This window comes from Salmo trutta, chromosome 29 (assembly GCF_901001165.1).
Source record: "Salmo trutta chromosome 29, fSalTru1.1, whole genome shotgun sequence".
Classification (NCBI taxonomy): Eukaryota; Metazoa; Chordata; class Actinopteri; order Salmoniformes; family Salmonidae; genus Salmo; species Salmo trutta.
This window is the reverse complement of record NC_042985.1, coordinates 28,141,225-28,155,634: the sequence shown is the minus strand read 5'-3', so window position 1 is coordinate 28,155,634 and position 14,410 is coordinate 28,141,225. Positions and strand designations below refer to the sequence as shown.

The window sequence follows — 14,410 nt, the reverse complement described above, 5'->3', positions numbered from 1 at the left end:
GCAAAGAGAGACTGTGGAAACATTACAGAACAAAACAGAGAGAGGTTGTCTAAGCTTACTTGATGTCAAGTAGCCTACATTAGATATTTACAGTTATTAAATAATCAAGATTGCATTATGAAGTTATACAAGACATATATACTTACCCTAACCATGTTAGATATATTAGAAAATGGTGAGAATACATACAAATAAAGTCTTACCTCCCAGTTGAGGAATATTCCTTTGAAAGCTGCAGAAAATGTTCATTCGAAAAAATATAATAACTAGCTACATCTCATCACATAAACTGGTAAAAAATCCAACCTAATTTTAGACAGCTCTATTGCTGCTGGTTTGCAGTGGGAAACCCTCAAGATGCTCTTCAGTGAGTGTAGCCTTTGCCTGTTTTGATCATTCACTGCCACACATCAAAACCAGCTGACACCTCCACCCCCTCCCCTCAGCTCCACCAATTGCTGGCTCAGGCCAGCAAACAATAACACAGTTAATGGACTTTTTGAATTAACATTAGTCAGTTTAACATATCAAATTATTCTAGATCATCTGCATAACATCTCCCACATAAACCAATAGGAAATCACCAGTTTATTTTTTCATACAGTAGAAATCCGATTCTTTAGGATAGGGCAGGGTCAATGAAGATCTGAACTGGGCACAGGTCACAGAAACACATCACAGAGGATTACCACAATTATAACAGCTTTTATTATTGTCTTATTTTTCCCTCCCTTAATCAATCATCAATCAACTAATCAATTATTTCCTTCCCTTTCTTGTCTTTTATTATTTGTAGATCAGTCAGTCACAATGTACCCATGATACGTCACGGTTTTGATGCTCTCGAACACGACCACTATGGAGCTTAAATGGAAAGGCACACTGGCGCACTGCATAATGTACAAATTCTACTTTGCGCATGGTAAAATAGTGAACACAACACCATTTATTATTAACAAACATTTACAGATTTTTAAACAACAAATATACCTACTACTTTTAAAAATACAACAAATACTACTGTGAAAATACAGAATGTTTCTCTTTCAGTCGAAAGAAGTTTAGGCTGCCAAGAATAGAGATAAAACATTTGCTACCGGTATTACACCAGTGGGTCATATTATCCCACCAGTCGCTCGCTGTACTACCCGGACATTGTTTTGTGAACACCTATGTATTTGTTCTAGAGCGGAAGTGGAGCCAGATCTTTGAGACCACGGGGACAGCTGAACACATTTTGGGAATATATTGGCGTAGGGACGTGGATTTCCATCAGCCAATATGTCTCGGGGTTCAATTGAAATCCCCTTAAGGGACACCGATGAGGTAAGGACTAGCTACGCTGCTTTGTTTGACCGTGGATTGCTACAGCTAGCCTACTAACGTTAGCTAGTAACGTAGTATTGTCCTGTGTTTGTTGACTAACGTCAGCCAGATCGCTAACAACTTTTAAGATTATTTTTTTTTTTTGTACTATCAGTCATGCAAATGATGTTTCATAACCCAGGTTTAAGTTGTAAATTGTCTATTTCTATAGTTGATATTGTCTTTCAGATCATTAAGTAAGCTAACTAGTTAATTAACGTGAGATACAAGTCTCAGGAACCAACAAAATGCAGCCACTTCTTGTCCCCAGTCAACACATTTAATAAAATAACTTAGCCTCTGATCAAGCTTTTTAGCCATAGGTTAAAGGTCATGTTGTATGTGTACAAACTGGTGTTCACATAGACCTGTGTCTTGTTAGTGAATCAATGATTTGTTCTGCAGGTTATTGAGCTTGATTTCGACCAGTTGCCAGAAGGAGATGAGGTCATCAGTATCCTGAAACAGGAGCATACACAGTTGCACATATGGATTGCTCTTGCTGTAAGTATGAATACACAGACTGGTATGAGAATTCATTTAAGCCTTAAAAATGTAATGGTTGAATTGATAGTTGTACATATTACTCTGTATGAGTGTTGCATCAAATACAGTTAGATTGTAATTTATACTGTTACCCGTAACTCCTCCCTGTAGCCCTACAGGCTTGCCGCCATGTACAGTTTATTTTAACAGTAACATTCCGTCTTAGGGCATACCATTGGAGAGGCGTGTGAGATATTTGCTCACCTGTGCCTGTTTGGAAACACTTTTCCCATGTTGAAGAGTATATGTGTGGACGGTTCTAATAAGTAAATTGTCCTCTGCATCGCTGAAGGACACACAAGCGAGACACAACATGGAATGTTTTGATTTGGAGGGGGGGGTTGGTAGCATCTAACAATTTAATGTAATAATTTCCTGGGCACAGTCCAGGGACGTAAACAACAATTTCCTTATCAGAACTGTCCACCAACTACTGATATACTCTCAGACGTGGTAAAAGCGTTGCCAAGCAGACACAGGTACGGGTTGGCAAATATCTCCCATGGTGTCTAAATGTCATACAGAACTCTGGTCCAGGAAATGGGCTATCCTCCCTGGTGAGTTATGAAGTTGCATTCCCACTGACTGAGGGTTTGTTCATGGATTGTTTGTCACCGAAATTAACAAAAACATATTTTTCTTTTAGCTGGAGTATTACAAACAGACGAAGACGGAGGACTTTGTCAAGCTGCTGGAGGCGGCCCGTATTGATGGGAACCTGGACTACAGAGACCATGAGAAGGACCAGATGACCTGTCTGGACACCTTGGCAGCCTACTATGTCCAGCAGGCACGTAAAGAGAAGAACAAAGATGCCAAGAAGGAGCTCATCACTCAGGCCACCCTGCTCTACACCATGGCAGACAAGATCATCATGTACGACCAGGTAAGATAATCAGCTTAACAATTATTGGATAATGTGAAAGTTAATTTCCCCAACATAAAAAAATCATAAGTGTAATCTATTTGTTTGTAACAGAACCACTTGTTGGGAAGAGCCTGTTTCTGCCTGCTGGAGGGGGACAAAATGGACCAGGCTGATGCTCAGTTCCACTTTGTCTTGAACCAGTCTACCAATAACATCCCTGCTCTACTTGGTAAGTAAAACACAAAGGGAAAGATCTATCATTACAACCACAAAGGTTCACTTCCAAATAGGGCCTAACCACTATACATTTTATTTCAACAGGTAAAGCTTGCATCTCCTTCAATAAGAAGGATTACAGGGGAGCACTGGCCTACTACAAGAAGGCTCTGCGCACAAACCCTGGATGTCCTGGTAAGCATTTCACTTGCACCTGTCATGTTAAGATGAATAATATCCCTGGTGTCTCCTAATATACTGTCACTATTTCTCTTACCAGCCGAGGTGAGGCTGGGGATGGGCCACTGCTTTGTCAAGCTCAGTAAGCTGGAGAAGGCCCGCCTGGCCTTTGGCCGGGCCCTGGAGCTCAACTCCAAGTGTGTGGGAGCCCTTGTGGGCTTGGCTGTGCTGGAGCTCAACAGCAAGGAGCCCGACTCCATCAAGAATGGGGTGCAGCTCCTATCCAGAGCCTACACCATCGACCCCAGCAACCCCATGGTGCTCAACCACCTGGCTAACCACTTCTTCTTCAAAAAGGTGAGAGGGTTGTCATCTTATTCCTGGTATATAGTAGCATGTCTTGACCTGAGCATCGTTTATCATTCACATTGATGTACTTATTTTCAGGACTACAGTAAAGTGCAGCACCTGGCTCTCCATGCCTTTCACAACACAGAGGTGGAAGCGATGCAGGCTGAGAGCTGCTACCAGTTGGCCCGCTCCTTTCATGTACAGGTAAGCGCTAAGGCCTCAGTTTATTTTTCGGGAAGACTCTTGATTTTCTAATTGAATGGGCATTACATCTCTCCTTCTGTGTGTTTCAGGAGGACTATGACCAGGCCTTCCAGTACTACTACCAGGCCACCCAGTTTGCCTCATCTACCTTTGTGCTGCCTTTCTTTGGCCTGGGGCAGATGTACGTGTACCGTAGAGACAAGGAGAATGCAGCCCAGTGCTTTGAGAAGGTCCTAAAGGCCTACCCCAACAACTATGAAACCATGAAGATCCTGGGCTCTCTTTATGCTACTTCAGATGATCAGGAAAAGAGAGACATTGCCAAAGTAAGTAAAACAGCTATGCGAAGGTGAACCTCACATGAAGTACCGTAATTTACGGACTATTAAGCGCACCTGAATATAAGCCGCACCTACTGAATTTAAAAAAGATATATTATTTTGAACATAAATAAGCCGCACATCTCTATAAGCCGCAGGTGCCTACCGGTACATTGAAACAAATGAACTTTACACAGGCTTTAACGAAACACGGCTTGTAACAAAAATAAATAGGCTTTAATGAAACACGGCTTGTAACAAAAATAAATAGGCTTTAACGAAACATGGCTTGTAACAAAAATAAATAGGCTTTAACGAAACACGGCTTGTAACAAAAAAAAAAAAAATTAGCAGTAAGCTTTAGTTGTCTTTTTGCACTGAGTCAATTCCTCACGCTGCTGTTTCCAACGTCTTATCATCGACTCATTAAGACCAAGCTCCCGTGCAGCAGCTCTATTTCCTTTTCCAACAGCCAGATCAATCGCCTTCAACTTGAAAGCTGCATCATATGCATTTCTCCGTGTCTTTGCCATGATGAGGGTGACAAAATGACTACCGTAATCAGAATGATGGGAAGTTTGAGAGCGCTCGATTTAATCTAAACAGTAAACAAAAAAGTTGTTTGACCTTAACCCGTTCGGCAATTTCATTGGTGTAATGAAAGCTTCATGCCGGCAAAAAACTGAGCACGTCACAGAATGTGTTTTTTTGGGAGAAAAAAAATTGAAAGTGGGAAAAGTCCATATATTAGCCGCGTCATTGTTTAAGCTGCGAGGTTCAAAACCTGGGAAAAAAGTTGCGGCTTATAGTCCGGAATTTACGGTATGTGTTTGTCTGATCTTTGTGGCATTATCTCTTAACTTGTAACTCTGTAGATGTCAATCAGCACTATTGCTAAAATCAATAACATGTAATGTCTTTGTGTTCTGCAGGGTCATCTGAAGAAGGTGACCGAGCAGTACCCTGATGACGTGGAGGCCTGGATTGAGCTGGCCCAGATCCTGGAGCAGACCGACATCCAGGGCGCCCTCTCTGCCTATGGCACGGCCACCCGCATTCTGCAGGAGAAGGTCCAAGCTGACGTCCCCCCTGAGATCCTCAACAACCTGGGGGCTCTCCACTTCAGACTGGGGAACCTGGGAGAGGCCAAGGTACAGTTTAGGAGGATGGCAGAGCTGCCTGACTAGAATTAGTCATTACATGATGTCACAAACGATAGTTTAGCGTATTTGAATTTGACTGCACTTGTGGAGTCTGGCAGCGAACAACAGCGCAGTGCAGAGCACACAGCAGGGCGACATGCCAAATGGCCTATTCCCTATTTGCCATAGCCTAAATGTTCAATACATATGAGGTTGTTAGACTGTTAACATAATGCAAGAGAACAATGTAAACTCAGCAAAAAAAAGAAACGTCCTCTCACTGTCAACTGCATTTATTTTCAGCAAACGTAACATGTGTATATATTTGTATGAACATAACAAGATTCAACAACTGAAACATAAACTGAACAAGTTCCACAGACATGTGGCTAACAGAAATGGAAAAATGTGTCCCTGAACAAAGGGGGGGTCAAAATCAAAAGTAACAGTCAGTATCTGTTGTGGCCACCAGCTGCATTAAGTACTGCAGTGCATCTCCTCATGGAGTGCATCAGATTTGCCAGTTCTTGCTGTGAGATGTTACCCCACTCTTCCACCAAGGCATCTGCAAGTTCCCGGACATTTCTGGGGGGAATGGCCCTAGCCCTCAACCTCCGATCCGACAGGTCCCATACGTGCTCAATGAGATTGAGATCCGGGCTCTTTGCTGGCCATGGCAGAACACTGACATTCCTGTCTTGCAGGAAATAACACACAGAATGAGCAGTATGGCTGGTGGTATTGTCATGCTGGAGGTTCATGTCAGGATGAGCCTGCAGGAAGGGTACCACATAAGGGAGGAGGATGTCTTCCCTGTAACGCACAGCGTTGAGATTGCCTGCAATGACAACAAGCTCAGTCCGATGATGCTGTGACATACCGCCCCAGACCATGACGGACCCTCCACCTCCAAATCGACCCCGCTCCAGAGTACAGGCTTCGGTGTAACGCTCACTCCTTCGACGATAAACGCGAATCCGACCATCACCCCTGGTGAGACAACCGCGGCTCGTCAGAGAAGAGCACTTTTTGCCAGTCCTGTCTGGTCCAGCGACGGTGGGTTTGCCCATAGGCGACGTTGTTGCCGGTGATGTCTGGTGAGGACCTGCCTTACAACAGGCCTACAAGCCCTCAGTCCAGCCTCTCTCAGCCTATTGCGGACAGTCTGAGCACTGATGGAGGGATTGTGCGTTCCTGGTGTAACTTGGGCAGTTGTTATTGCCATCCTGTACCTATCCCGCTGGTGTGATGTTCGTATGTACCGATCCTGTGTAGGTGTTGTTACACGTGGTCTGCCACTGCGAGGATGATCAGCTGTCCGTCCTGTCTCCCTGTAGCGCTGTCTTAGGCGTCTCACAGTCCGGACATTGCAATTTATTGCCCTGGCCACATCTGCAGTCCTCATGCCTCCTTGCAGCATGCCTAAGGCACGTTCACGCAGATGAGCAGGGACCTTGGGCATCTTTCTTTTGGTGTTTTTCACAGTCCGTAGAAAGGCCTCTTTAGTGTCCTAAGTTTTCATAACTGTGACCATAATTGCCTACCGTCTGTAAGCTGTTAGTGTCTTAACGACCGTTCCACAGGTGCATTTTCATTCATTGTTTATGGGTCATTGAACAAACATTGGAAACAGTGTTTAAACCCTTTACAATGAAGATCTGTGAAGTTATTTGGATTTTTACGAATTATCTTTGAAAGACGGGTCCTGAAAAAGGGATGTTTTTTTGTTGTTGCTGAGTTTAGATTGTTGAAAGAGCGGAGAGCACCAAAGCAGCGGAAAATGTCAGATGGGGCCTAATGTCCCCCGTCCGTCCGTCCCCACCAATGTGGGATGATCATAGGCCTTTTGCAGCAGACATTCCGTTGTCGGGCTTATTGTTTTCAAATCTTAATTTCCCTTTTTCTCCCCAATCACCATCTAATTTTAATGACTACTCTTTCATGATCAACCATCGAATGAATCTATAGGTGTAGCAGAGTTCCATCTGTTGTTTGTGACTAGTTTAAATAAAAGCATAGTAATAATGAGGGAGAGAACAAACAATTGCGAGATAATCAAATAGGAAGTATAAACAAACCTGGTACGTTTCTGCTTTAATTGACCAAAGTGTAGACTAAATGAATTGTTAACAACAATCAGATGGGCTAAATAATCATTTGTTTTAATGTTCTTTATAACACATGAATGAACATTGGCTTAAAACAAATAGGCCTATTATCCTTAGGCTATGCATTTTGCCTATCGAACTGTAAAAATCCTAAATATACGATTAGATAAAGCAAAGTATTCTTCATAACACTTAAAAACGAATGAACATTGGCTTACGCTGAAAACGAATAGGTCTATTAGGATATGCGTCTTGCCTATCGAACTGTACAAATCCTATATACAGGCCTACTAGACAAATAGTAGCCTAAATAAGTACGAAAATAACCCAAATTAGTGCAAGCTTTGATGGCCTGTAGGCTAGAATATTCTGTCATTCGAGTAAGATGCATCTGGATTTGAATATAGGCTCCATTTTAAAATTCAACAAAAATTACAATTAGGAACCATTTAGGTCTTTTTTATTTTTATTTACCATGTCTTAGGCCTTCCTAATGGTTTCTGGCAAGGAACACCAGCATGTTCAACTTTTCTGGCCCAGAGTAGCGAACTCCGCAGGATGATGGACTTGTAAATGTTGACGGAGGTTTGTAGTCTGTCGATTCTTTGCCCTGATTGTCTTTTTACATATTCTAAAAGTGACTTTGGTCTGCTGGCTCACCTTTATCATTCAGCCTGAAACCAAAGAACTGCCAAACAAGCAAAGACGGGCTTTTCTTTCCCACCAAGGAGCCATAGCTTTTTTTATTTCCTGTTATGGCATAAGGCAGACTGTACTATTGTGAAATCCCATCACGCTGTTTTATTTTTGTCTGAAACTGTCGGAAAGTAGCCTAATGAAATAACAGTAGACTACACTTGATACGGCTATAATATTAGTTTTTAACTGATATCGGAGTATTTTTATAAACAAGAGAAACATAGCTCTACCAATTTTGTAAATCATTCTACAGCCTAGACTAGATAAATAACTAGGCTTTACACTGTTCAGGCCTAGCAATGTGTCCTTTAGTGCGTTCTTCCCGCCAATTGACTGACCCCTCCGTGCGCAATGCGCACCCCCCAGATTATTTTTTTTTACTATACAATCGTATATCAATGATGTTTGGACAGGATGATGTGTCATTCCAAGCATCGCCCAACCCTAGTAGACACAACAGAGCTATAAATAGATTTCAGGGGTTTGTTCTGTCTGCCCATGTTTAGAAATACTTCCTGGCTTCTTTGGAGCGGGCCAAAGCTGAGGGCGAGCATGACGAGCATTACTACAACGCCATCTCTGTCACCACCTCTTACAACCTAGCCAGGCTCTACGAGGCCATGTGTGAATTCCACGAGGCGGAGAAACTCTACAAGAACATCCTGAGGGAACATCCCAACTACGTCGACTGTAAGCACTGAAGATGCACTACGTTTTGGTTAATGTCTGTCTCCTTAGGGTGTGTGCGTATCAATTGGTCCTTTGTTGTTGCTTGCAGGTTACCTGCGTCTTGGAGCAATGGCTCGTGACAAAGGAAACTTCTATGAAGCTTCCGACTGGTTCAAAGAGGCTCTGCAGATTAATCAGGATCACCCAGACGCCTGGTCCCTGATCGGGAATCTCCACTTGGCCAAGCAGGAGTGGGGTCCGGGTCAGAAGAAGTTTGAGCGTATCCTCAAGCAGCCGTCCACTCAGAACGACACCTACTCCATGCTGGCCCTGGGCAACGTGTGGCTCCAGACCCTGCACCAGCCCACCAGGGACCGGGAGAAGGTAGTGCAGAATATTAGTTGTTTTCATGTGGAGCCATAAATCATCACTGTCAGAAACAGTGCCTTCATCATTTGTCTGTTTCTGTGGTTGTGTCCCTCAGGAAAAGAGACATCAGGATCGAGCCCTGGCCATTTACAAACAGGTCCTACGAAACGACTCCAAGAACCTTTACGCTGCCAATGGCATAGGTTTGTTGGCCTTCACTCACTCATTGTATTCACATAAATGCTTAATACTCTTGACTGTGCTTAACTATTAGCATGTAAATACCTCAGAGTTTGTCGTCTTTTCTGTCCAGGTGCCGTCCTGGCCCATAAAGGCTACTATCGAGAGGCCCGTGACGTGTTTGCCCAGGTGAGAGAGGCCACCGCTGATATCAGCGACGTCTGGCTCAACCTGGCCCACATCTACGTGGAGCAGAAACAGTACATCAGCGCTGTGCAGATGGTAAGGCTCTGTACTGACTCATAGTACACACTGCAGGGTTTTTTTATAATCCTTTTTTTTTTTTTATTACTTGAGTTTTATTAAAATATCTTATCCACTCTTTGTGGCGTTTAGTACGAGAACTGTCTGAAGAAATTCTACAAGCATCAGAACACTGAGGTGCTGCTGTACCTGGCTCGGGCACTCTTCAAATGCGGGAAACTCCAGGAGTGCAAACAGACTCTGCTGAAGGTGAGATTTGTGTGAAACGAAGCGTCTCTCATTCCTTTCAGTAACCCTATGGATGGGTTTCATTTGCCTGAGCTTGTTTATGTGAGAGCAGGGTGATCCTTGTGTGAGTGTCCTGTTACTAGGGTTGCAAAATTCTGTGAACTTTTTATAAATTCCCGTGTTTTCCCAAAATCCCGGTTGGAGGATTCCCAGAATCAGATGGGAATAAACAGGAAATTCAATATCCTCCAACCAGGATTTCTGGGAAACCGGGGAATTTATTGAAAGTTCACGGAATTTTGCAACCCTACCTGTTACTCACTGATGGCTCCCGAGTGGCGCAGCGGTCTAACGCACTGCATCTCAGTGCTAGAGGCATCACTACAGACCCTGGTTCGATTCCAGGCTGTATCACAACCGGCCGTTATTGGGAGTCTCATATGGCGGCGCCCAATTAGCCCAGCATCGTTAGGGTTTGGCCGGGGTAGGCCGTCATTGTAAATAAGAATTTGTTCTTAACTGACTTGCCTAGTTAAATAAAGGTTAAATTAAAACAAAAAAGTGGCTGGCTGTGTCCCCAGGCGCGTCACGTGGCCCCCAGTGACACGGTGCTGATGTTCAACGTGGCCCTGGTGCTGCAGAGGCTGGCCACTCTGGTGCTGAAGGACGAGAAGAGTAACCTAAAGGCTGTACTCAGTGCTGTCAAAGAGCTGGAGCTGGCCCACCGGTACACCCTAAACTCACTTTAACACCTCTCCTAAAATAATCCTGCACTTTTCTCAGCCTAATTCTCTCTCCTCTTTTTGTTTCAGGTATTTCAGCTACCTTGCCAAGGCAGGTGACAAGATGAGGTTCGACCTAGTGCTTGCCTCCACTGAGGCCAGGTCAGTTTGAACAAATATCTCCCCTCTAAAATCCAAATTCAGGCCAGTACTTACTTCATAGCCTTCAGTAAATCAATAAACCACTCTTAGCCAAAATTCAGATCATATCTCAGGGGAATTTAGAGGGATGACAGCTGAGCCCAGCCATCAGATGTCAGGCTAAGCCTGGATTGTGAGCTGTGTTTGTGTGGGGGCCGTTGCAGGCAATGCTCTGACCTGCTGAGTCAGGCCCAGTACCACGTGGCTCGGGCCAGGAAGCAGGACGAGGAGGAGAAGGAGATCCGGGCCAAGCAGGATCAGGAGAGGGACTTCTTGCGCCAACAGATGCATAAAGAACAGGTCTGTCTATGGCCTGGGATGTCACATCTCCACAAGTCCCTCATCCCTTCTATGTTGTACTTGTAAATCATAATGGATAAGAAATTTAAGTAAACAGACCTTACTTGAGCCTGTGATGTCTTGGGCAACACGTTTCTTTGGTCCACTGTAAATGTATTCCTTTATAACAGTGTGACTAACCCACTGACCTTGTTTTCCTACTGCCCCACCAGGAGGAGAAGAGAACCAAGCAGGAAGAGGATCAGAAGAAGCTGCTGGAGCAGAGAGCCATGTATGTGGAGAAGACCAAGGGTCTGCTCTCCTTCGCCGATGGAATGAAGGAGGAAAGGAAAGAGAAGAAGAAAGGTGGTGGCCGAGTGAGTGTAAATGTGTCCAGAACAGCTAGTGCAACGCGGAGGTTTGGGTTGATCAATGATTAGCTCATGGCACATCAGATCGATATGAATCTCAAAAGAAAGGCTCTAGGGTGCAGTGTGACTATATTGTTTTTGTTCTCCCCAGCGCAAGAAAGGGGGTGACTTTGATGAGTTTGTCAACGATGGCTCTGATGAGGACCTGCCAGTGAGAAGGAGGAAGAAGAGGAAGGGTGGCAGCGGGAGTGAAGAGGAGGGCCGCAAGAGGAGGAGGAGGTGAGACTGCTGTGGAAAGTGTTTTATTTGTAGTGACCGGTAGGAAAATGGCCTGGTGTGAGTGGCACTGTGACTGTGTATTTCAGACCCAACAAAGGGGGTGACGATGGCAGTGATGACGAGGAAGGAGGCTCACGGCCCAAAAAGCAACGCAGACCCAGAGCGGGCGGCAAGAAGATCCAAAGGGTCAGTTAAATCTAGTTTGTTACTGTCTTTTTGTCTTTGTAATGGTATTTTTTTTTAACCCAAATGCCCGGCCTTAGGCCCAGAGTTGTAACAGTTCTGTTTTTGTCTAGGCCGAGCCTGTGCCACCGTCTCTCAAAGGCAAGATCAAGTCGAAGGCCATCATCTCATCCTCCGACTCTTCATCAGACGAGGATGGGCTGAAAATTGCTGAAGACCGGTGAGGGCATAAACTCATTCGTACATAAAATGCTATATGAAAATACAACTCCGAAGGGTTTTGTGCCACTAATATATCATGATTATTTGTCTGTTGACCACCCAGAAACCCCAGAGACAGTGGTTCAGGTTCTGATAATGAGGGCAGCCACAAGAAGCGCATCGCCTCCGACAGTGAGTCCGACGGGGGCCGGAACCACTCTGGCAGCGACGCTGGAAGCCCCCAACGCTCCGAAAACTCAGGTAGCGACTCAGGCAGCGACCGTCCAGTGAAGAGGAAGAGGGTGCAGAAGCAGTCTGACTCAGAGCAGTCGGATAACGAGAGCAAGAGGAGCCGCTCTGGGTCGGAGAACGAGTCCCGGCCAGGCTCACCGGCAGCAGCCTCTGGCTCTGAAGCAGGTTCTCCGGCAGGTTCTCCGGCGGGCTTCCCGGCAGGCTCCCCACGCCGCTCCGACAACGGATCAGAACCAGGGGGCTCTGCCAACGAGGCCTCCAACCATGGCTCTGGCTCTGACAGTGACTGAGGCTTCAAACTCAGAACGGACTTTTTTCCTACTGAAAAAAAAAGTTATTTTGACATTGATTTTTGTAGAGGCTTTTTTGTTCCGTCTTGGTTTGTACCATGACATGGAAATGAGCACATGCAGTGTAGCTTTGTAGCCCATAATGTGGGTTGTCTTTAATAGTTTTTGGTCACCAGACTGTTAAGACTTTTGCATTGATGCTGTACCTCATGTCCTTTTGTTTTGTTGATGATGGATGGGAAATGTGACTTGTAAGTATTCTGACAGCTGTAACCCATATTTTATATCTTAAAATGATTGGAAGAGGTGATGTCATGGAAAATTAGTAAATTTGCCCAGAGTTGGGACAAATTCTATGTAGATAATAAACAAACACAAAATAAATGAGTTTTTTTTTTTCTATTTCTGATGATGAAGCTGCTTGTATGACATTGGAAAACAACTTGACACTTACCTTCTGATTATGGGGTAATGTCGTAATTGTTTTGGCTGCATTTGCCTTGTTTGTGTATCAACATGCCCTCTGCCATTCAGAAAAATATTGTTAGTCATGTTGAGGTGAATAAAATGCCATATTACAAGTTCAGCTTCAATAGTGAAAGTGTATATATGTGCCATTTTTTTTATTAACGTCCTCTATATGGAGACAAGAAGTGCTAAGTAATCTGGCAGCAGGCCTAGGTGATGCAGTTGTAAATGTAATTATAGAGTTGAGACACATCGAGACTCCGACTACATGTCCCCATTCCAGAGGTACCACAGTGGGGTGGATGTCTGTGGATCCTGTCTGGCCAGCCTCTGGAACTGACAACACCAGATCAGGGTATGTCTGACGGGGTTGTCCGAGCCTGTCTGAAAAACGGATGTTGTAGAGCACGTGTCAAAATCGTTCCACGGAGGGAAGAGTATTTCAGGTTTTCGCTCCTCGTACTTGATTAGTAAGGAACTCCCCTCATCTGGTTGTCTAGGTCTTAATTGAAAGGAAAAAACAAACTAGGCCGTCCATGGAATGAGTTTGACGCCTGTTTGTAGAAGTTTTCTCAGTTGTCACTGTGTTGGTAGCCTAAACATGGTTCTGAATATGGGTACCAGTGTAGTTCTATTCGAAGTGCAGATTAATCTAAGAATAAAAGCTCATAAGGAAATGGGACTATAGAAGTAAAGTGAACAACTAGGCCTTGGCTATAGCCTAAAGTGCATTGCAAATACTCATCACAATTTTGGTGAATACTCCCAGCCCACTAAATACACTGATCCATTGCCTTATTTAGCTGTGGACACGCTGTATTAACATACGAATGGGCCTCATCTTCCCCTTGCAACCACTTACTGTTGTGCAAAAATGCTACAGTACTATATTTAAGCAATAAGGGCCGAGTGGGTGTGGTATATAGCCAATATACCACGGCTAAGCACTGATGCAACGCAGAGTGCCTGGATACAGCCCTTAGCTGTGGTATATTGACCATATACCATAAACCACAGAGGTGCCTTATTGCTATTATAAACTGGATGCCAATGTAGAGCAGTAAAAATAAATGTTTTGTCATACTCGTGGTATACGATCTGTCGGCCAATCAGCATTCAGGGCTCGAACCACCCACTTTATGCTGCGTCACATCTGTCCTTCGCAACCTACTTCAATAAGAAAGTAAGTTTCTCTCCAACCATAATTTCTTACAAAATGCATACCACATGTGGGAACTGATGACCTTTGAAGTGTTCTCCATAAGGATCAGTCCATTGCAATAAAACCTTTCAGTAGGAGAATGGACCAATAAATAATGGTGTGACAATGTGCTATATTAAGGCAAGAATTCCTTAAAAATCTAAACAAAGTTAACTTCCATGGTAACAGGAATTTCTGTAATTGTTGGGCATTCCTCAGAGGCCTACCAAGAAACAGAGGTGTTTGAGAGCTTG

The 14,410-nt window shown here is 44.2% G+C and overlaps 1 protein-coding gene across 1 annotated transcript; it reads left to right on the top strand.

Annotated features, from left to right (window-relative positions):
• Positions 1 to 1,171: 1,171 nt before the first annotated feature.
• On the top strand, positions 1,172 to 13,073 carry LOC115167297 (RNA polymerase-associated protein CTR9 homolog). The gene is made up of 22 exons (XM_029721591.1): positions 1,172 to 1,326; positions 1,771 to 1,869; positions 2,558 to 2,797; positions 2,891 to 3,008; positions 3,101 to 3,190; positions 3,276 to 3,532; positions 3,623 to 3,730; positions 3,820 to 4,056; positions 4,983 to 5,201; positions 8,506 to 8,689; positions 8,778 to 9,052; positions 9,153 to 9,240; positions 9,351 to 9,499; positions 9,614 to 9,730; positions 10,291 to 10,436; positions 10,522 to 10,593; positions 10,797 to 10,932; positions 11,145 to 11,288; positions 11,434 to 11,561; positions 11,648 to 11,747; positions 11,858 to 11,964; positions 12,070 to 13,073. The coding sequence occupies exons 1-22, from the start codon at positions 1,282 to 1,284 to the stop codon at positions 12,485 to 12,487; spliced, it is 3,477 nt and encodes a 1,158-aa protein (XP_029577451.1). The 5' UTR covers positions 1,172 to 1,281; the 3' UTR covers positions 12,488 to 13,073.
• The last annotated feature ends 1,337 nt before the right edge of the window (positions 13,074 to 14,410 follow it).

Bases quoted from the DNA above. Each gene is read 5' to 3' on its own strand.
- LOC115167297 (XM_029721591.1), top strand. From the start codon at position 1,282: ATGTCTCGGGGTTCAATTGAAATCCCCTTAAGGGACACCGATGAG. The intron at 9,241-9,350 runs GTTTGTTGGCCT...TTTTCTGTCCAG, and splicing joins TTACGCTGCCAATGGCATAG to GTGCCGTCCTGGCCCATAAA. The intron at 9,731-10,290 runs GTGAGATTTGTG...CTGTGTCCCCAG, and splicing joins GCAAACAGACTCTGCTGAAG to GCGCGTCACGTGGCCCCCAG.